This window comes from Dipodomys merriami, unplaced genomic scaffold (genome assembly GCF_024711535.1).
Source record: "Dipodomys merriami isolate MVZ:Mamm:240054 unplaced genomic scaffold, mDipMer1.0.p SCAF_9, whole genome shotgun sequence".
NCBI lineage: Eukaryota > Metazoa > Chordata > Mammalia > Rodentia > Heteromyidae > Dipodomys > Dipodomys merriami.
Window position 1 is genome coordinate 62,458,216 of NW_027206512.1, and position 21,526 is coordinate 62,479,741.

Genomic DNA, 21,526 nt, shown 5'->3' on the forward strand with positions numbered 1-21,526 from the left:
CCCTAATCCAGTATGACTGTCCTTACAAGAAGGGGAGATTGAACCCAGACACACCCAACAGGCCGCTGGGAGCTGAGCAGCCCTGGACTCAGGAGTCCCAGAGGGCTCTCTTGGGAGCACAGGGACTCTGACGCCCCCCCCCCCCCCGCCCAGCTGCTTCAGTAACTTCCAACCGTTCATCTTGAGGCCACATCCTCACCTGGAAGGCTCCCGGCACCCGGAAGCTGTTTCCCTGTCAGGGAGGACACATTCTCTGCACTTCGCTCAGGTGACATCAGTACAATGATGCAAGCCCCTCCCCCCCCACAGGCCCTGGATGTGGGCATGCTCAGAAAATAATGGCTTTCAACTGCTCCATGTGTGGGGTACATTCACAAATACTGAGACTGGGGAAGGCTCACTTGAAAACCACACCCCCCCACTCCATCACACAGACTAGACAAGTGCTCTGCCAGGAGCTTTACCCCAGCTGGAGAAACCTTCAAACCCTGGAAATCAAAAACTGATACATGTGTTCATTTCAGTTACAGTGTTACCTCGGAGTAACAATGCAGCAGGTGTGTTGCATCCACTGTAGGGTGACTATGTAATGTTTCCATCCCACTGTTGCAATGTGAATTAGTCTCAGGGTAGCATGTCCCTGGGGTAGAGGCGGTGACAGTGTAATGCACCTGGGTATTCCAGTAACAGCAGTGGGAGTTTGCTGGGGGAGGAGGATTTCATGTCAGCTTCAGGTCACTAGGGGCACGCGCACGTCCTCTAACACACTTTGGCACAAAGTTCCCAGTAGTCCAGTTATTTGGACCCTGCCCTAGGGACCTCAAGAATGACTACATCATCCTTGTATTGCAGTAAAAATATTTTTACATGATTATGAAGGTTTGCTTGGGTGAGCATTGGGGATGGTAAAAGAATGAAGACTGTAACTCAAGGGACAGGAATTTGCATCCCCATAAACTAATTCTGGTATTTTTTTTGTCTTCCCCCTTCTTGTAAGTGAAAAAAAAAAAATCTCAACTGATAAAACTAAAACACCAGCAAGTGAAATAATATTTGCATATGTCTTCACAATTACAAATGCTTCCTGTATATATCTGTAAAGAGTCTATTAGTTTAATATAATCATATTTCACAAGACTATATATATATATATATATCACAATTCTATAGAAATATGTTAATTCCCATATATTTAGCATCTAGACATTCCAGTATATATTTTATCCATTCATGTCTTGGTGGATTTATTTTTCTTTTTACATCCTTGTCACTGTAAATAATACAGCAGTTATGACCTTTGGCCAGGCATTTTCCACCAGCTCTAACCTTAGCATAAATAACCAGGATGACAGAGGGCAAGAGTTTGGGAACTTTCCAGCCACTGCTGGAAGGGGGAGAGAATCTGCCGGCTTCCTTAGTCCTCTGAGAAGTTAGCGCTGTCTGGCTTTTGATGGATGCCATCCTTGTACCTGGCCTCCCTGTATCACATACCCAGCAGGAACTGACCATCCAGATGTGGGCAGCATGGAGAAGCTGAGAACCTTCTCCACCACTCCCTGCACATGCCCAGCCCCGGGCATCTGTCCCCACAAAAGCTAAGGCAGAGAAGCTCAGGGCAGTTGCCTGTAAGCAAGCTGGCTTGGAGGGCGGCAAGAGGGCTGGGTGGCCAGGTCCTTCTTCCAGGTCTACTTCCTCCTGGAGAGGAAGAAGAGGGACCCCAGCAGCAACTCTAGATGGAGTCTCTCTGCCTCCCCTTCTTTCTCAGCATGATCTTTCTCAGAATGATTTTCTGCGTGTGTCTGGGAGAAAGTGGCCAGTGACTGGGCTGTCACAGTGTCAGACAACCCTGACCCCTGGCCCTCGGCCAGGTCCCTCTGCTTGCTGCCCACAGTGGACTGATCACGCACCGTCCTGTGCTCTTTCCCGTGGCTTAGGGCTTGGTCATTGAGCGCCTGGGAAGGAGGGTGCTGCTCATCGGTGGCTTCGGGCTGATGGCGCTCTTCTTCGGGATCCTCACCGCCGCGCTGACTCTGCAGGTGAGGCCCTGCCACGCCTTCAGGGAGGGGCTCCAGCGCGGGCTGGTGGCTTTGTGGGTGGATCCTCGCGTGGGGAGACCAGAGCTCTGACCTCTGTCCTGTCACGGCCACTGAGGAGCTGTGTGATTTGAAGCAAGATGTGTCGCCTCTGTGTGCCTCAGCTTGCCAGTCTGTGGGGTGGACGAGATTGCACACGGTGGCCCCGAAGGGGTCTCTTGTAGCTCCCTCACCCTCCAGCAGAGGGTGCCAGACGTGCCTGCCGTCCCCTTCCCATGATCTCTGGCTGCAGCAGGAGCTCTGCGGCTGGCAAGCCACTCACTGTGTCAGCTCCTCTTGTGCCATACTCCTGAAGTGGAGCAGTAACCCCCTACACACACACACACACACACACACACACACACACACACACACACACACACACACACACACACACACACACACACACACACACACACACACACACACACACACACACACACACACACACACACACACACACACACACACACACAGATGCTCTGAGGATTCCATGAGAAATGCACTTGGAACAGGTGCTCAGGTTAGGGGAAGTGATGCTGAAATGCTTCATCCTTACAATATTCTGATTTCCTCCCTCACTAGAAATGAGGAATCCAGTGCATAGTTACCGTGAGTAGCATGGCCGAGGTTACAGAACTCAGCAGTGGCAGAGCTGGGACTGGACCCTAAGACCAGATTTCATATGCCACCTCTTTCCTTTCTGCCCCTGCAAGGCAAGGTGCATTAATTGAACACTTACTAAGTGTCTTGAATGAGCGTTCACCCCAAGCTCACAGCAGTCATTTTCAAAAATGAACAATGGAGGGCTGGGAAGGTGGCTCAGTGGTAGAGCGCTTGCCTTGCATGCCTGAAGCCCTGGGTTCGATTCCTCAGCACCACATAGCAAAAAGAAAAAAGCCAGAAGTGGCGCTGTGGCTCAAGTGGTAGAGCGCTAGCCTTGAGCTGAAGAGCTGAGGGACAGCACCCAGGCCCAGAGTTCAGGCCCCACGACCGGACCCCCCCAAACCCCCCCCAAAAAAAACCCCAAACTCAAAAATGAACAATGGAATTAAAAACTGGGCAGGGTGCTCATCTTCTGGTCTTACTGTCCAGACATTTCTAGAAGTGGGAGTAGCACGGTGGTGTGTGTGACAGGGGGATTAGCACGGTGGTGTGTGACAGTGGCTAGCCACAAGCAGGAAGTCACTGAGCAGCAGAGAATGGAAACATCTCCCTAGGGATCAGAGGGCTGGCGGGGACATCCCCTTCCTAACGGCAGCCCCGCCCCCACCCACATGGCTCTTCCTGACAGGACCGCGCCCCCTGGATCCCTTACCTGAGCATCGTGTGCATCCTGGCCGCCATCGCCTCGTTCTGCAGTGGACCAGGTAAGGGGCCTTCCTGCGCTGTGCCTCACCCGGAGCCCCTCACGGGGTGGGGGAGCTCCCCGGTAAGATGGGAGCAGACAGAAGCAGAGCCCGGCGTGTCCCTGCTGCCCCTTACTTAGGCATCCTCGAAAGCACGAGCAGGGTGCTCACCCAAAGACAAGCGGGTCACGTGTAACACCGTGACAGCGCCAGAGAGCCGTGAGCCCCATGAGGATGGGTCTGGGATGGACGATCAAAGATAGTCATGGTACGGTCTGTGCCACCGAGAGGCACAGGGTGATGCGGAAGATAGGGTGATGCGGGCATCGGGGAATATGGATGCTCTCTCTCCGTGAGGCGCGTCCATGGCTCTTTTGGCTTGATTATTGTGGGGGTGGAAAACAAAGTTCCTATGGAAAGGGGTGGAACTGAACTTGGGTCTCTCTGTTTGCATTGCTGATTTCCATGGGTCACCATGGCCCAGCTTCTAGGCCACTGGTGACGAATGCATGGCACGTGTGTCCCCCTCGGAGACCTCGGTGTGGTAACAGGATGTCAGAGTGGGCCATACAGTGAGAACTGCCTTGAGCGCGCGTGCACACACACACGCACGTACACGCACGCACACACACAGCACGCACACACGCACGCATGCACACACACGCAGGCATGCACACACGCACGCACACGCACGTACACACACACGTACACACACGCATGCACACACACAGTACGCACACATGCACACACGCACACGCATGCACACACATGCATACACACGCAGGCACGCACACGCATGCACATGCGCACACGCACACACACGCAGGTACACACATGCACACACACGTGCACACACACGCACACACTCACACACATGTGCACACACACGCACACTCACGCACACACACACACACATGCCCACTTCCTGCTGAGAGGTTGGAGGGAGGAGGAGGGGCAGCAAGGAGCAGGCGCAGGAGCCCCTGAGCACTTGTTGCAGGCATCTGTGTGTCCAAGGTGTGGGCAGTGAACACCTACTGAGCATTAACTGTGTTCCAGGCCCTGTTCTGGTGCACAGACAATACTGTGTGAATATAAGATAACACAGAACCAAGCTGTCAGGTTTTTTAAATAATCCAAGGCACAGGTGCGGGGTAAAATCATGAAGACGGCTCCCCAGTTCTTCCTTACCATCTGAGGGTGCATTCTCGTCCAGATTGAACATTCGAGGTATAACACACACAACGAGACTATTTTATTCCTTTCACACTAACTGCGTAGCTCTCTCCCACTGTCCCCGAAGCGCAGCGGGCTTGGTGGTATGCGCCTGTCATCCCAGCTGTAATGGGAACACGGGAGGAGATATAAAACAGGAGGGAAACAGTCCAAGCACACTCCTAGGCCGAAAGTAACACCCTATCTCATAAATAACCAGTACAAAAAAAGGATTGAAGGTACAGATCCACAGTAGAGCATCTGCCTAGCAAGCTCAAGGCCCTGAGTTGAAACCTCATTATTGAAAAAAATAAAAGTTCTTAATTGAAAGTCAACCTGGGGCTGGAACCCCAGGCTAGGTATTTTGTTAAAAACTGCAAGAACTTTTGGGCTGCACAGTGGTTTTCAACCTGAACTAATACAGTAAAGCCTGGGCATCCAAGATGGTGACTGAGGAAAAACTGCACAAGTTCAGGAGGCTTCACTTACTTTCCCACAATGCCATGCAGCTTCCGACAAAAGCATACTGCCTTCCAACACTGTCCGTCTCCACGCCCTCACTCAAGTCCATTCACTGGAGGGCACTGTTCCCCTCCAGGGAAAAGCTGCGGGTCCTCACTGGGTGACTAGGACCGTGGGTAATGCTTCTCCACATCCACTGAGCTGCATCATGTATGCGCAGGAATGTAAGGCGTTCGTTTTTGAAATGGCTTGGATTTTCTTATTCAAATTCATTTTTCACTTCACTTGGTCAAATCTGCACATAAGCCAGTGGCTTACTCAAAAGGCTGAGATCTGGGGATTGCAGTTTGAAACCAGCCAGGGCAGGAAAGTCTGTGAAACTCTTATCTTGAATTTACCAGCAAAAAGCTGGAAATGAAGGTATGGCGCAAGTGGTAGAGCCTCAGCCTTGAGTGAAAAAGCTAAAGGACAGTGCCCTGGCTCTGAGTTCAATCTCCAGGACCAGCACTCACTCACTCACACACACACACACACACACACAAGTGCACGCATACACACACACACACACACTTACACACCCCTAGGAACTTTAAACACCACAGCAAACATCTCATTCAGGTCTTGCGGATGCCAGCTAAGTCAGGACCTCCAGGTAGCACCCAGCAAGAACCACAGCAAGAGCCCTCAGAGGCAGCAAGGGGGTAACGTTGGAACAGAGCTCTGAGCATCTATGGTTTTTCACTAAGAATTTCTGCTTCATGCTGAGCTCCAGGGAGGTCTATGTGAAGATCTGTAGGCATGGACTTCTCAAGACAGATACACGGAGAAAAATGAGATACCAGCCAGGGTCCTGGAGGACGGTAGAGCACCAATAGCCAGGATGTCATACTATATGCTGTGGACTTTGTGCTTCTCATCTTACCTTTTCCTGTAACAGCTGTCCTCCCTTGTGTCTCCATGATTAGGCTGACCCTCCTCCCCACCCAGTTCCCTGAACAAACCCACTTGGTTGCATCTACCGACCTGCCCGTGTGTGGCCGAGCACACCCACAGAGCTTTGCCTTTTCTGTTTCCCCACCCCCAGCCCTCTGTGTTCTCATGGTGGTTGGCTCCACCCCCTGCTTGCACACGTAGCTCTCATAGCTCTGTCGTGTGCTGTATCTCTGAAGTTTGAGATGCTCACTCCCTATCAATTGTTAACCCCCAACTATCTACTACTGAAATCCTCCCTTTGTCTCTTTGTCTCTGTCTGTCTGTCTGTCTGTCTGTCTGTCTGTCTGTCTGTCTGTCTCTCTCTCTCTCTCTCTCTCTCTCTCTCTCTCTCTCTCTCTGTCTCACACACACACACACACACACCCTGTGTTCACCTGGCACAACTAGACACAGCCTTGGCCACAGGTGGACCAGACTGGAGAAGCAGTATGGAAACTCACACTGTCTGCACAGATCAAGGCCCTCTGGAAATTCCTCATCTCAGGGAAGCTGTCATGTAAAACCGGGAGATCATCTCTCTCCACCTTGATGGACAGGAGGGAGCAAAAGGCCCCAGAGAAGTCACCCTGGTCAAGTGGGCCACGGAGATGATGAGGGGTGGAAGGTAGAACCCTCCCGTGGGGTCTGCCTCCCGGGACTCCGTGTGAAGAGCGGCGCTCCCGGGAGAGAGCCCCAGGCAGGATCTCTGGTGAGCGGATCGATGTAAGGAAATTTGACAGTGAGTTGAAATTAGGCAGAAGGAAAGAAAGAAAACAAGGAAGGCAGCCTCCTGTTAAATATTTTATTTGTGTACATAACCCAGAGGCAGTGGCAGAAATACCTCATAAATGAAGCACAATAAGAGAGCTTTACCTTTGAAGAAGAGATCATTATGGACGAGTGTCTACTCCAGCTTGGAAACAAAATCCTCCTATGGCCTGACTGTGTGCTCAGCCCCAAGGAAGCCGTCTAGGGAGTTTGTACCACTGTGATGGCAGAGATGCCGACCAGACCCAAGAGCCCGGGGCATGGCGCCCTTGCACTGGGATAGAAACGCAGCAACTCCATTTGTTATTTCCTGACTCCATGGAAAGACTGGGCAAGTGTATTCACATTGGAGTATTGGAGCAGACCTGCCTGCCTCTGTCTGCCCACCTCCGGCTCAGCTCCTCCTGAAGATGGGACCCAAAGTTCCAGCCTAAGCGTGGTTGACTCCCCTCTCAATAAGGGACGCCCCCCCAGTCACCTCCTAAACTTCAGGTGTTAGGACAGGACTGGATGCAAATATCAGCAGCCACTCTGGTAATTTGGGGGTGCCCCAAGGCTTTCGGGAGCTCTGTGGCCAAAACTTGGAACGAAGATCGGATATGCTGTGTGTTTATCACCAGGGAAGATCTGACCTGTGGAGGGGGAGCTGCGGGGCCAGACACCCACCGCAGACAGTCATACATTGTCTGCATTGTGGAGCCATTGGCAAGCGTTCGCATGGTTCACTGGGTTCACAGCGCTGGCCAGGGTGAGGAGGCTGCCCTGCTGCTGGCCAGTACTGAGCCTAAGAGGACCAGAGAACCCTAGCTGGTCTCTGGGCTGCACAGCAGAGCATGGGGAGTTTGGAAGACAGATCCAGCCCAGAAGGATCTGAGACAGGGAGGTAGACGAGAGGCAAGTGCAACAGTTAAAACCACACTCTTCGTTGATGTGGCTAAATGCCAGCCACATGCCTGCCGTATCTACGGAGAAGGAAGTGGAAGACATCTACTGCCAAGTACTTCCTCCCACAGGGGAGAGAGACCATGTGCCGGGCCCACAGGGGAGAGAGAGAGCTGAGGGAAGACCTGTAATTACCTGCACATTGTTGATGCGTGATTCTCTTTGATTCTGTCACACGTGCAAGCTTGGGTCCCTGGTTTGGCACAGGTCCGGGTAGAGTCTGGACTCTTGAGTTTCAGGCCACACTGATGAGGGCTTTCACTCAGCAGCCTTCACCGCCACAGCAGGACTTGAGCTGTCTGGCCAGGGATCAGGGCTGGAGGTGGGGCCTGCAGTAGACCACACACTGGACCCCAAGCACCTGAGAAGAAATCTCCCTGCACAGCACCCGGTGGGTACAGGCACCTGCACAGTTCTGTCTAGAACTGGGAGAGACTCCTGGGAGAGACCCCTGACTGGCCTGGGCTTCCACCCAAGTACATCAGATCGAGCACACATCAAACCACGTGACTCACTGAACACCTACAATCTCAGTTACTCCAAAGCAGAGGTTGACACAATCAAAGTTCCAGGCTACCCCAGGCCAAAAAAAAAAAGTGAGACCTCATCTTAACAGAAAAAGCTTGGTGCAGTGGCATGTGCCTTTTATCTCAGCTACAGTGAAGAAGAAATAGGAGAACAGCATTCTAGGCCCACTGGAGAAAAACAAGACCCTTGTTCAACCATAACCAGAGCAAAAGGACTAGAGGCATAGCTCAGGCAATAGAGAACCCATCTAGAAAGTGCAAAGCCCTGAGTTCAAACCCTACTACCACTTCTCAAAAAAATCAAATGGGGGCTGGAGGTATGGCTCAGTTGGTAGAACACTAGCCAATGAGTGAAAACATTAGGTACCAAGTTTGAGTTCTGGTCTTGCACACACACACACACACACACATACACACATACACACATACGCCTCCCCCATGACTCTTTTTCCTTCAGGAGTCAGAAAAATATGTACAAAGCAGAATGGCAGGTAAATTAATTTCCTGACCAAGCAGAAATCATTGGGTAGAAGAAACAGGTATACAAACATTAATATAATTAGATCCATAAATTAAAAAACACATCCTGGCCCCAAATCATCATGTAGTCATAATTTTTTTAAAAACCATGTAAAACAAGATTAGCTGTCATTGCTCAGGACATATTGATTTCTCTAAAATGAGTTTGTTTAATTCTGCTATCACGTGTGTGAATTAGTCACAGTAGCGATCTAGAAATGGAGGTGGTGGTGGGAGCTCACGGTGGGAATTGGTGGTTGTGTCACCAACCACCAGACCACAACTGTGAGAGCCTTGGAGAAGGAAGCATTTGAGGCGAGCTGTTTACATAGCGTCTTATATATGAACTGACGTTAGCCAAGGGTCCAGCAGGAGATGGTGGCTGGGACTTCAGTAGCAGTGGTCTGTATGGGATGTTCTCGGAGCTGAAGGTTAGGGTTCAGGGAAACAGCGGAAGAGGTACAGGCTGAGTCCTAGCAAGAGCAGTCCCTGGAGAAGGACCTCTCTCTGGGCTTGCCATGTGGCTCCCTGTGTCTGGCTAGGCTTAGGGACAGGGCTCATTGTCGCTGCTGCTGCTGCTGCTGCTGCTGCTGCTGGTGGTGGTGGTGGTGGTGGTCTCTGTAGCTTCCACTTGTTTAGCTAGAACTGCCATGAAGTGGAAAGGGAGGCAGTGCAGAGAGACCCCATCTCTAGTCCCAACAGTTCTGTATGCTAACAGTGCCCCCTGTTGGTGGTCTTAGGAAATAGCCAGAGGCTGGGGCCCACATTGGCTGTCCGTAGGGACCCAGAGCAAGGCAGAAGATGATGGGAAATGGACTGGGGACAGACTGGGGATAAGACAAGAAAACCAAGCTGCAGGCTTTTGCCATCCGTCACCCAGGACTGTAATAGAATACCTGAGAAGATCAACGAGTGAAAAGAAGAGGGTTATTTTGACTCACCCTTGTGGCGGTTCCGCTCCGTGAGTGGCTGTAAGCCTGTGACTAAGCGGCGCATCGTTGAGGGAGTGCAGGTGGGAGTTCATGGTGGAACAAAGCCGCTCCTGTCACCAGATGTCACTCTCAGCCTCACCCTCGAGGTCTCCATGACCTCCCCTGCGCTGCTGGGGACCAAGACCGCCACCTTCAAAGGGCACATCAGGCCCAAGCTAGTGCGTCAAATCCATTCAAAGAGCTGTCAGATACTTTTCAAGTCTTATCTTCATTCTGCTCCTGTCTATAACTTTTACTGCCTCGTATTCAAATGTGATTGCGTGCATTGCCATTGCAAAGTGAGACAAGCAACATATTCTCACACAGGTCTGCAAGCTAGCGGCTCAAATTCAAGGTGTCTTAGGACTAAGCTTTCTCTAAAGGCTGTGGGGAAGGCCCTCTCTCTGCCTTCAAAATTCTCTCTCCTTATAATGTCACCATTCACAAGGTTGAATCCACTACTGCTTCATCTTCAAAATGAGGCCATGTTTGCAGGTACTACAGGTGAACAGGTTTTGTGAATAGAACTTGCCATGTTCACCATAGGAACAAGAAAGGTCTTCTACTCCCCAGCTGGGCACCATTATGATGAACATTTTAATATAATGCTGGCTAAGATGTACTCTGTACTTGCCATGTCTTGGCATCATGCCCAGCCTTTTAGAATCATCTCACTCCATCTCAGACCATCTTCTGAGGTTCATTTCTTGTCTTCTGCACTGGTGATCTCAAACAACACAACTGCACTTGCTGACAGCCCTGAAAGCCAAAAGTCCAAGACCAAGGTTCAGCAGAGCCACACTAGACCCATGGCTCCATGAGAGATCTCTCTCCTGCCTCTCTCTGAGCTACTGGAGCTGCTGGTGCGCCGCAGGTGGTAACTACATCCCTCCAATCTCTGCCTCTGTTTTCACCCCATCTCCTCCTCGATGTCCCAAAGACCCTGTGGGGATCTGTATGACTGTATTTGAGACTCAAGCTGATAATTCAGACTTCCTTCAGATCTTTGACATGATCGTATCTGTGCGGGTCAGCTTTCTGTGGCTAGGACAAACACACCTGAGATAATCAGCTTAGAAGGAGGAAGGTTTCTTTAAGCTTATAATTCAGTCAATGGTCCTAGAAGTAAATTATAAAAGCTGAGTCGTTTTGTAAGCCTACAGATGTGGAGTGGATGGAAGAGGAAAGATATGTGTACCCAGTATAGCCAGGCGGCTAAGAGACAGCAGGTACCACAGGAGGCTAGCTGTGGCAGAGCAAAGCCTGCAAACCCTAGCACTTTGCATAGTAAGAAGAATCTAGGCCTGGAAGTGGCCCAGCCCAGCAGCTGCCAGGTCAGTGCTCAGCAGGAAGGATTTAGCTCCTGTCGGCAGGGCTCAGCCTCCTAATCAAGAAACAGCTGGCATTGCAGAGAGGTCCCTTGTCACAGCTGGCCCCCATGACCACCCAGCTGGTCGATAGCAAGGGCTGACTCCTGGAGGGCATGGCTCTCTCTCCCTTGCTCTCTCTCTCTCCATTGACGCCTACAGCTGCAGGCTGGGCATGCTTGATAAAGGAAGACAACCAGAGAAGAAACCTCAGCTCATTTTTCTGCTGGGAAGAAGTCCAAGAGAGAAGTCGTAGAACGTGGCAACGCCAGGTGAGGTCACGCATGCACCGAGTGCTTCAGCCCTCGCCTTCATCTGTCTCGCTGCTCTTTGCCACTGTCCTGTGATAATCAGGAGCAGTGGGTTTCATTGTCACCTGTCTCTCAGCCTCACCCTGGTATGGAAGCAAACTGGCACCAGATTCTAGCCTTGCCACGAGTCCTGGGAACAACTTTCAGCAGCTCTCCTCTCTGCGTCTCTGTGCCCTCGTTTGTCAATTAGGGATAATATGCCCCTCCAGGAAAGAGTCACGGGGAAATAAAAATCAACTGCTGTCCCCCTGTACCAGAGGTCACGCTGTGTTGCTCAGGACTTCAGAAGTGCTGTTTGTGCTGAGACGCACAAGGGAACTTCCATGGAGTTCAGCAGACCTGGATCTCGGTCTGCCTTCTTGGCTTAGCACCTCCACTAGCATTTTCACTGGGTCAATTCCTTCATGGATGAATTGCTTGGAACAGCCTCAGAACACACTTCCTGTCTTGATGCAGCGATTAACAGCACCTGAATTTGGACAACAAGTCACAGAGCCCCTGGGCACTAATACTATGGCTATGAGAACACCACCCTCAAAGATGTCCTAAGAATGAATGAAGGGACTGCAAAGGAAACGTCTACACAGCAAACCCCTTCCCCGTCCCCACGGCCGCTCCTCAGCCCAGCTGCCTCCATAGAGGCTCCACACAGAAGTGTCCAGCCCTATCTGAAAGAAGAAGTGCTTTAAATCCTGCAGCAGACAGACACGAAGACACCAGGGGCGCAGGAATCATAGATGACTACTTCATTCTCTGTCTCTCAGAACCTCAGCCACGTTAAATGACAGATTGAGCAGCTGCCATTCCATGCTGGGCCGGGAGGGAGGGAAGGGGGGGGTAATGACTTCAGACCCAGGGATTTGGGGGCCCACGTTTCCAGCAATGTCTCCACGAGCTTGGCGCCTTCCAGGCTGCAGTACCACCCTAGTCTGAGGAGCTCCGATGGGAAGGGTCCACAGGAATGGAGTCAAGTGCACATCCAGAGGCAGCGTGGCTTCTTTCAAGTCCCGGGATGGATTGGATCAAATTCAGGTCAGAACCCACGTGCAGCTTCTGCTGCTGCAGAGACCCTGCCTCGTGGGAGGTCACAGGTCGCAACGGCTACCTGTGCAGGCCAGCTGCACGGTGCGTCGCAGTCCATGGGGCCTTGAGGCACTAGGAGCAGAGTTTCCCATCTGCTGGCAGCCAGAGAGCACCAGGAGAGGGGAGGGGAGAGGTGGGGGGGTGAAGAGACAAGGAAAGAGGAGAGAGAGCGCCAGGGATGTCTTTCCAGGACATGCCCTACGTCCTCCATGAACTGCCCCTCCAACTGCCCATCTGATCATGAATCCAACAATTGATGATTTCACTGGAGAGACCAGAGCCCTCAGAATCTACTCACCCCTCAACGATTGGGTCCCCCAGCTAACAACCAGCCTGCAGCCGATATTTCATATCCAAAGCATAGCCATGCCCTAATCTGAGGGAAGAAGAGCCCTGACACAGAGCAAACCCCCCGGCCATGTGGATAGAATTCTGGTGCAAATCACCTTATAAAATCTCAGAGCAAAGCAGACGGAGAAGGAAGAACCTAGATTCCCAGCCATGCCTGCCTCCCACCCCAACCCCGTCACCCGCCTCCATCTGTAGGAAAGTTCCGGAAAAGCAGCACTCCACCCTCCCACTGCAAAGCAAAGGGGGAGAAGCTGCTAGCCAATAGGAAGAACTGGTGGCAGTGGCCACCTGACTGAGCCCAGGGCCCAGATCCTGCCCACGGGGCTCTGAAGTGACATATTCATCTGACTGAACCCAGGGCCCAGATCCTGCCCACGGGGCCTCTGAAGTGACATATTCATGCCCCTCTGTGTCTGGGCCGGTGGCCCCTCTCAGGGGCTCAGTCTCGGGAGTCTGTGGTGTGAGCCACAGCTGCTTCCAAATATTTCAGGAGTTCGGGGAGGGAAGTGAGACCCTGCAGCAGCACCACGTGAGCTGCAGAAGCATCAAGATCCATTCCTCACCAAACCTCTCTTCCTGGAGCCATGCGGCTGAGCTTCAGGATCGGCTCGGAGCATGATGCACACAGTCCCTGACAGGGGAACTTCCAGTCTGCACCCCCAGCCCTGAAGGCCACTTTTTATCACCTCTCCTGTGCAATCATTGTTGGCAAACTGTTCTGGTAGATTCCTTTAGGACACACTTGCTCTGTGGCCCAAGGCCAGTCCCAGCTTCGCTGTGAACACAAAGTGGAGTAAGGAGATCCTGGCACCTGTGCTGCCTGCCACGGAGCCAGGCAGGCGGGAGACGGTGCTGCCCAGCGAGCTCGCCATCTCCATCAATCTGGGCCCAAAGCTTGCTGGCAGCCATGTGAGCCCAAAAGGGACCAACTGGCATTGATCTGGCCCCGTGGCTCTGTGTACCGGGTGGCTTGATGGTGTGTGGCTAGGAGTCATGCTCAGACACAGGGCTCCAGAGATCTCTCAATCTACCCCCCCTTCCTCTGCCCTCTGCCGCCACTGAGCTGTCTCCCACAGAACCATCGCCCCCCCCCCCGGATTTCCCCCAGGAGCCTCTGTGTCCACCCTCCGTCCTTCCCCCAAGGAGCAGCACTCTCTGTCTGCAGTGGAAATTGACCACGTCAACCCCAGTGGTTTTCTTCCATGATCAAGTCCTTGGCCTCCTGGTCTACAGGAACAGGACACTGTCCTCCGGCCTTCATCACCGCATCTCCCCGCCTCTCCACCTCTCTCCTTCGTGTGTCTAAGTAGATTGAATATCCGAGACCTCGACTCCATGCTCATGTTCAGACCTCCGCCTTGCCAGCTCCCCACCTGTCATGAACAACTCTGGGTCTTCAGGAGCCCAGTGAGGCGTCCCCCGACTCCACTGAGCTGAATCCCACTTCCCTGTGCATCTCCTTCAGTATTAATCATACTTGGCTCTACTCGAGCCCTTAAAAGAAGTCTCCTCATCTCCCCTAGAAGATGAAGGAGTTCCCTGGAGGCAAGGGCATAGCTGACCACCCCTGTTGGAGAGCCACGGCCAGCAAATAACCGTTGGGTGGCACAGCATGGCTGAATCCCTCCGGGTGGTCTTCCAGCTGTGTTTGGTGTCTCCCCTTCTACTCCCCACCCTGCTGTGTCTGAGGAACACCGACATGGTATCTGATTGGCAGAGTAGCAGCTCCACTAGGGTCCAGAGTGGGGGAGGGGACAACAGGACCCAACAAACCACACTGCATCCTAGGTCCCAGGTCTGGGCAGGGGACCAATGGTCCACTCCACTGAGTGAAATTTGTAGGGAGGGAGGGGGCAGAACCTCAGAGGTGCTTGATCAGGAGAGCTGAGTACATCTACAACTGAGCAATCCAGTGATCAGATTGGTGATCCGGTTGCCATGGTGACTGGGGAGTGATGGACATCCTCTTGGACAATCAACTATCTCCATTGTCAGTGGTGGTGCCTCTGGGCTGCACCCTTCCCCCAAATCAGGGGCGGGCCTAACCCCACACCCAACCAATAGAAGTTAAGGGTAAAATGAGAGCCATCTGGGCAGGAGCTTCTGTCCTCTGTCTCTCCAGTAAGAATTATAAGGGAGAAACTTGGAATTTGGAAGCAAAAGTTCCAGCCTGAGTTATCATCCTGATGCTGAGAGCTGGGTATCCTTGGACAACTCAAGTGACCACTCTGGGCTTTGGTTTCCTCATTGAAGAATACGGTAACCAATCTCAGCCTGGCTTACGTGGCTTCAGTCTGAATGTTAGGTTGAAAATATTCCTAAAACATGGCTTCCAGCTTACCATGGCTTGACTCATGATGTTTTGACTTTATAATGTATGAAAACTGAGCTTAGGAGGCTGAGATCAGAAGATCATGAGTCCAACTGTAGCCTGGTCAAAAGTAACAACAGCCTGTCCAAAAGCAAAACAAATCAGATGTTCAGTCAAAACCAATCGCAGCCTCTTCCTGGCAGCAATGTTCAGTTTAACACTTACTCAAATGTTCACAAGCACGTGAACATTATAAGCAAGTGATCTGAGCATCTAGGTCACTGGGCTAACCCACATCCTTCAGTTAGGTTAGATTATATTCGATGCCGTTTTGATATTTAATATCCAACAGATGTGTGCAACTCCATGGCAAGCTGGAGGTCTCTAGACTGTAAGTGTCGGTTGGTTCAGACATCAAAGGCTCCTAGGTGTGATCAGGCCATTTCCAGGGATGTTCAGAGGGTCAAGAGGATGCTGGCTTCCTGCTTTGGATGATCCAGACCAGACATGTGTTTCCTTACATCAGAGCTTAAGGGCTGAGGGTCCTCCAGTGCCAGCAAACTCTCCCCAAACCATCACACCCACAGAGCTGCTCCTAACAGGAGAGCACGCCTGCCCCAGGGTGGTCCTATGGCCTGCTTCGTGGAGTCAGGGGTGCAGGACTCATTCCTGCGCGGCTCTCCCTGCAGGTGGCATCCCCTTCATCCTGACCGGTGAGTTCTTCCAGCAGTCACAGCGGCCAGCAGCCTTCATGATCGCAGGCACCGTCAACTGGCTGTCCAACTTCGCCGTGGGCCTCCTCTTCCCCTACATCCAGGTATGGCTGGCAAGAGGCTGCTTCTATGGGGTCGTCCTGCATTCCACAGCCTGTGGAGGCCAGCTGGAAGGACAGAGCAGATCGATCCCCCCCTCCCCCAACTTACACTAGTCTTCTTAACTAAAAGTCCTCTTCTCCCACAAGGCACCATGGCTGACACCTGTATTTATTTTTGTTGGATGAGGGGTTTGAACTCAGGGCCTAGGTGCTGTCCCTGAGCCTCTTTGTGCTCAAAGCTAGTGCTCTACCACTTAAGCCACAGCGCCACTTCCAGTTTTTGAGTGGTTAATTGGAGATAAGAGTCTCACAGGGACTTTTCTGCCCAGGCTGGCTTGGAACCACAATCCTCAGATCTTAGCCTCCTCAGTAGCTAGGATTCAAGGCGTGAGCCACTGGCACCTGGCCACATATTGGCTTTTGATGAACTGATTGAATGGCTGCTTCTAAATTATGACATAAGGCTGTATGACAGTAGCTTTGTTACTAAGTTTCTAGGCCATGCCTGGCTCACCCTTGACTCATGCAAAAACACTGATCCACAAAAGGTCCCTGGGTGTAGGAGGATGTGTAGGAGGCCATGACTACATTACCAAGAAAGTCCTTCTTATCTGTCTGCCTTGCTCCAAGGAGCTGTTACACTTCACTTTCACCCACTTCCCATTCATGGGAGTAGGAAACAGCTGAGATTTTTGTTTTATCTAAATAGCAAGGTAAAAGTAGCACTGTGCCAAAATTGCCTTCTATTTTTAGCATCATTTTAACGTGAATGCTATATTCTGAAAAAGAGATCTTTGTCTGAATCTGAGAAGCTGGAACATTTTCATGGCCATTTTCAATAACATAAAAGATATATTTACAGAAGTGGTATGATTACCATTAATAGCTTTAAAGTCAGCTGGCAAAGGGAAGAGGCAAGGAGGGGCTGCTCTTCGCTGGGCAGGGTGGACAATTGGTCCAGGAAAGAGCCTCCAGTACCTCCATTTTCAACTGGTCTGCATAGCCCAAAAACTGGAACTACAAATGTCACCCCCTTTAGTTGTCTTATCCAAAAACAGTGCCCACATCACAGGGTTGGCACAAGTGCTGCCCATCAACAGTGCTTAGCACAGGGAAGAGTCAACAGGCAATCACTACCACTACCTTCTGCCTCATCCTCTCTCCTCCCCAGCCCAAGCCACAGTCTAACAAGCACAGCTTCGGGAAAGAGCACAAGGCTGAGTTTTGCTCCCACCTGCCATCCTAGCAGGGTGTTCAGGACAAGCAGCATAAATCACTGCAGTTTGATTTCCTCCTCTGAGAAGAGGGATGAACTAGACAGGAGCACACTGCCAAAGATCTGACTCCAAAATCAATAAGGCTAAACGCTCAGTTCACCGAGTCTCTGGGTAAATGCTCAGCTCACTGAGTCACTGGGTAAATGCTCAGCTCACTGAGTCGCTGGGTAGCTTTCTACCGGCCCCTCCCTGAGCAGTTCTGCAGAGCCAACCGTCAGGACTGGGGCTCTGCTCAGGGGTACGAGGTAGGAGCGGCGGTGAGCATGCATCTGCTATCGGGTCTATGGCCCTACAAGGGCAGCCACCTCAGTGTGGCAGGGTGTGGAGGTTCATCCTAGCCGTTTCTGCTGCTATACCAAAACACCCATTTCAGCTCCCATTTTAGCTTCAAGACCACCATTATGGTACCCATTAGGAAACTGACTGGTGCTCAGTGCACTGAAATGCCAGGTCTTACATGTTAGCAACATATGAAAAAAGGCACAAGAATCTGGATCCCACTGGATTCACAGATCCCACTTCCACTCCTCCATGCTACCCATGGTAGGGGCCAACGGAAGGCACCCACACACACAGAGCAAAGCCCCTGCATGCACTACTCCAAAGGACTTGACTTTAACAACACTGCTATTCTTTTACAGCCATTGACTCTGAGTCAGGAGGAGTCTCAGATGTGTTGTCTGCTCAGTCTCAGAGTGGAGCAAGAGATCAAGCTCTAAATGCTATGCTATGCTCCAAAAATAGGTGTGGATTTGTTTTTGTTTTTCAAATGCAAGAATTAAATAGAATTGACTAAAAGCAGACAACAAATATTCTTATGGGTTTCATCGCCTCCTCTTTGGCTTACTAGATATTTGTCCTTGAGAGGCAGCTTCCCCAGGAAGCCTTTCACTCCTAAACCTTGCTGAGTGCCTCGTGCAAACCAGACACCCCTCAAGGCCCAGAAGCAGCAGAGGTAACCAAGTCACCACAAAGCCGGAGGTCTCTCCTGGCTCTAATCAGGACACCAAGCAGCATCTGTACCTGCCATGTCTTTTTATTTTCTCTAGTCTCTCTTATTTGTGCAAGGTTGGGTCTAAGTGTCTGTCAGGAGTTTAGATCTTTCACATAGTGGAAAAACAGAACTGTTCTCTTGATCTGCTCTCTGGGAATATTTCTCTTCCTGTTGGTAACCCATGTGTCTTGTGGTGTATGGTGGAAGTGGGAAGAAAATGTGGGAAACACTGGATAGAAAGCTAAGACACTACACTTCCAATGTTATATTCTTGCTTTTGCGATGGTCCACTTTGAAAAGCCAAATCTGCAACAACAACAGAAAAAAAATGTAAGCAATGGTTGGTTTCAGGTTGTGTTGTCCCTGCCTTTCCACAGAAAAGCCTGGACTCCTACTGCTTCGTCGTCTTCGCGGCAATATGTGTCGCAGGCGCACTCTACTTCTACTTCGTCCTGCCCGAGACCAAGAACAGGACTCACGCCGAAATCAGCCAAGCCTTTGCCAGGCGGAACAAGGTGCAGGCCCCTGAGGAGAAGCCCGGCCCTGCCACAGAGGGCAAGAAGGAGAACGGAACGGCTTCCACGTCGGACAACTGTGTCAAAAACAGGGTTGTTTGAATGGATGGAAAGGTCTCCCCGTTTCAACCAACCAAAGATCTCCCCACGTTTGGAGGACTCAAATGACTGAAACCACGCAAGCCTTTAAAAATGAGCCTTTCTGATCTCACACGACTGTCTCTTTACAGCTCAACCTCCCACACTCTTCTGGAAGCTGGAAAGAATCTCCTTATGTGGACCATTTGGGTACCATAGAGGCTGGCCTTCTGTGACATTGCTATGGTTTTGACAGGAAATTGGGGCAATAGCATTCTTAAAGGAAACTGGTCTGATGAGGACTCTATGGCTGGAAATTATACTTGGAAGTTCAAGTTCCAGCTGGGCCCTAAGGACCCTGACCTGCCCTATGAAAGCCTAGGCCTTCCGAGCCCAGTAGGAAGACTTCCTCCAGTAAGTGCCTTTCACTCACCTGTCTCTCTGCCTTGGGACCAGGCTTAGGAAAGCCTCATGCCCCACCATCATCTTGCAAGTTCTGCCTTCTCTGTGTTGCTGTCCCAGGAGTTCCAGATGCTAGGCCTGGGCTATCTTGACTTTAGACTGTAATACACAGGATATAGAAATTATCAATGTGTAAAAAGAAACAGACATGCAAGTATAAGAACAAAAACAACCTTTCTCCTAACTGAGGCAAACACTACAAATTGAACTCTATCCAACTGAAGCACAATACTGAGAATGATTATGAGACTACGCCTGTTGTTGATGAGAAAGAACATTGTGATTGATTGATGATGTCTGTCTCCAGTGCAGGAATGAAAGAATCAGCTTGTGTGCCACATGTCTGCCAAGTCTAGAAGACTTACCCTAAGAGGCAGCATACTGCTTTCGAAGACAGTGAGTTCACCAGCACTGGAAATGAGGAGCGGTGTTTGATATTTGGCTTGCCTCCAAACCCTGAAAAAAGTTAATAGGTAAATGAGAGTTAATGGCTGGATTGTGTGGATGTGTTTAGTGGTATACAGAGAAAGTGGTGATTAGGTACAAAATTTTCCAGATACAAAAGTGTAAAAAAAAAAGTAATAATAATAAAGAAATAAAGTGAAATCTTAACTTTTGAATGCTCTTGCTCAAGTCAAATGCCTCTTACTTATGACTAAATCTAAACTCAATTTTCTTACAGTTTGTGATAGGAAAGAGCGCCAGTAAAATGAACCAAATGAACTGTATGAACCAAATCCAATTCTTTAGACACACGGCGAGTTATTTCCAGAGGCGCCCAGCTGTGTCCAAGTTGGAGTTATCATTCCCATAAACCTTGCTTTTGGAGCTGTCCATGGTGCTGACCTGGACTTCGGGTCCACTAACATACTGTCATGATATTGTTTATGATGCTAGAGATGACTGGAAAGTAAATATTACTGGGCTCATCTTATGTGGTTCAAAATCCAGTTCTTCCAGCTCTCAAACCAGCCAGGTTTAATACATCTGTCATTCTGCGCCTTTGACTCTGACCTGTGCACTGCAGCATTGTGACACCTGCTGACTACACATTGGAGTGTAGCATTAATGACACTAGCAAATCACCTCCTGGCACTCCCATGTTGTGTAATACTCTACCATGTTGTCTCTAGACCTGGTACAAGTTTCTTTGGCCACTGAACTATCATACAATATGACTCAGGGAAAAGGACACAATCAGTATGCCCTAGAGCTTTCTTTCTTGGAAGGCTGTATATTTGGGCAATTTCTCTCTGGCCTTCTTGAAGATGTAAGGGAGCCTCGATCTGAATCACTTTCCAACTGATGTGGCTATGTAAGCGAGGCCAGGAGAAAGCAACCAAAGATCTGCTTTAAAAATCCCTCAGAGAATTACAGTAAACATGAATTATTGCTGCTCTATGCCAACATCTTTTGGTATACTTCGTTAGACAACAATAAATAAATAACAGAGACTTGTTATTTCTGGTTACATTTCTCAGTAAAGTCTCAAGTCCTGGTTCAAGCTCAGACACCCTAAAAAGAACAACATTAAAATCCTCTGGATTACTCCAGCACTAGTGGGCTGTGATTGTGGCTACTTAGGAGACACAGATCAGGAGAATCATAGTTTTAAGCCCAGAAAGTTTATGAAATTCATTTCAACCAACTGGGTACACAATAATAAATGCCTGTCATCCCAGGTCCACGTGAGGCTGAGATTGTGGGGATCACAGTTCCAGACCCGCTTGGCCAAAAAAGAGAAATTTCATATCAACAGAAAGAGCTGGGCACAAGTGTATGCATCTGTCATCGTACCTCATAGTCCAGGTCAACCCATAATAAAATAAAAATGAATTCTCTCGATGAGTAGCTCATTCATTCACCTCCCAAACATTTGTTAAGTGTCTACTGCACACCTCTGTTAGGTACTAAGGAGGCAAAAATAGCTAAAACCCAACTCAACCTTCAAGAATTAGGGAAGATGAGCCGCCATGGATGCCAACCCCACGGTCAGGGTTCCCTCCGTGGTGACTCTCACTCTCCTGCCGTGCACTGGGCAAAACCCAGCCAGCCTCTGTGGCTGAGCGAGAACCCTTTTGTCTCTGGACCTCTTTCTGTCAATCCAGACTGTGTGCTTTGGGCTTTGGCTACAACAGAGACCTCTGTGGTTCCTTGTTGGATTTCTTG

At 50.4% G+C, this 21,526-nt stretch overlaps 1 protein-coding gene and 1 long non-coding RNA gene across 4 annotated transcripts in view; one reads left to right on the plus strand and one right to left on the minus strand.

The window, feature by feature from the left end:
* Slc2a9 (solute carrier family 2 member 9) overlaps positions 1–19,340 on the plus strand; it is a 67,663-nt gene extending 48,323 nt beyond the window's left edge. The window contains exons 9-12 of the mRNA XM_070012386.1: positions 1,935–2,036; positions 3,367–3,442; positions 15,907–16,034; positions 18,680–19,340. Of these exons, the coding sequence (XP_069868487.1) occupies positions 1,935–2,036; positions 3,367–3,442; positions 15,907–16,034; positions 18,680–18,919 (546 nt within the window). The 3' untranslated portion in view covers positions 18,920–19,340. The remainder of the gene's footprint in view (positions 1–1,934; positions 2,037–3,366; positions 3,443–15,906; positions 16,035–18,679) is intronic.
* On the minus strand, positions 18,337–20,352 carry LOC138820628 (uncharacterized). 3 transcript variants are annotated; one of them, XR_011369938.1, is made up of 5 exons: positions 20,279–20,352; positions 19,723–19,813; positions 19,329–19,456; positions 18,782–18,894; positions 18,337–18,608 (listed from the first exon to the last, which is right to left on the minus strand). It is a non-coding gene; the product is annotated as an uncharacterized lncRNA (long non-coding RNA). The 3 variants fall into 3 exon arrangements; XR_011369937.1 differs by having other exon boundaries at positions 20,204–20,292; XR_011369939.1 differs by lacking the exon at positions 20,279–20,352 and adding an exon at positions 20,038–20,193.
* Positions 20,353–21,526: the final 1,174 nt, after the last annotated feature.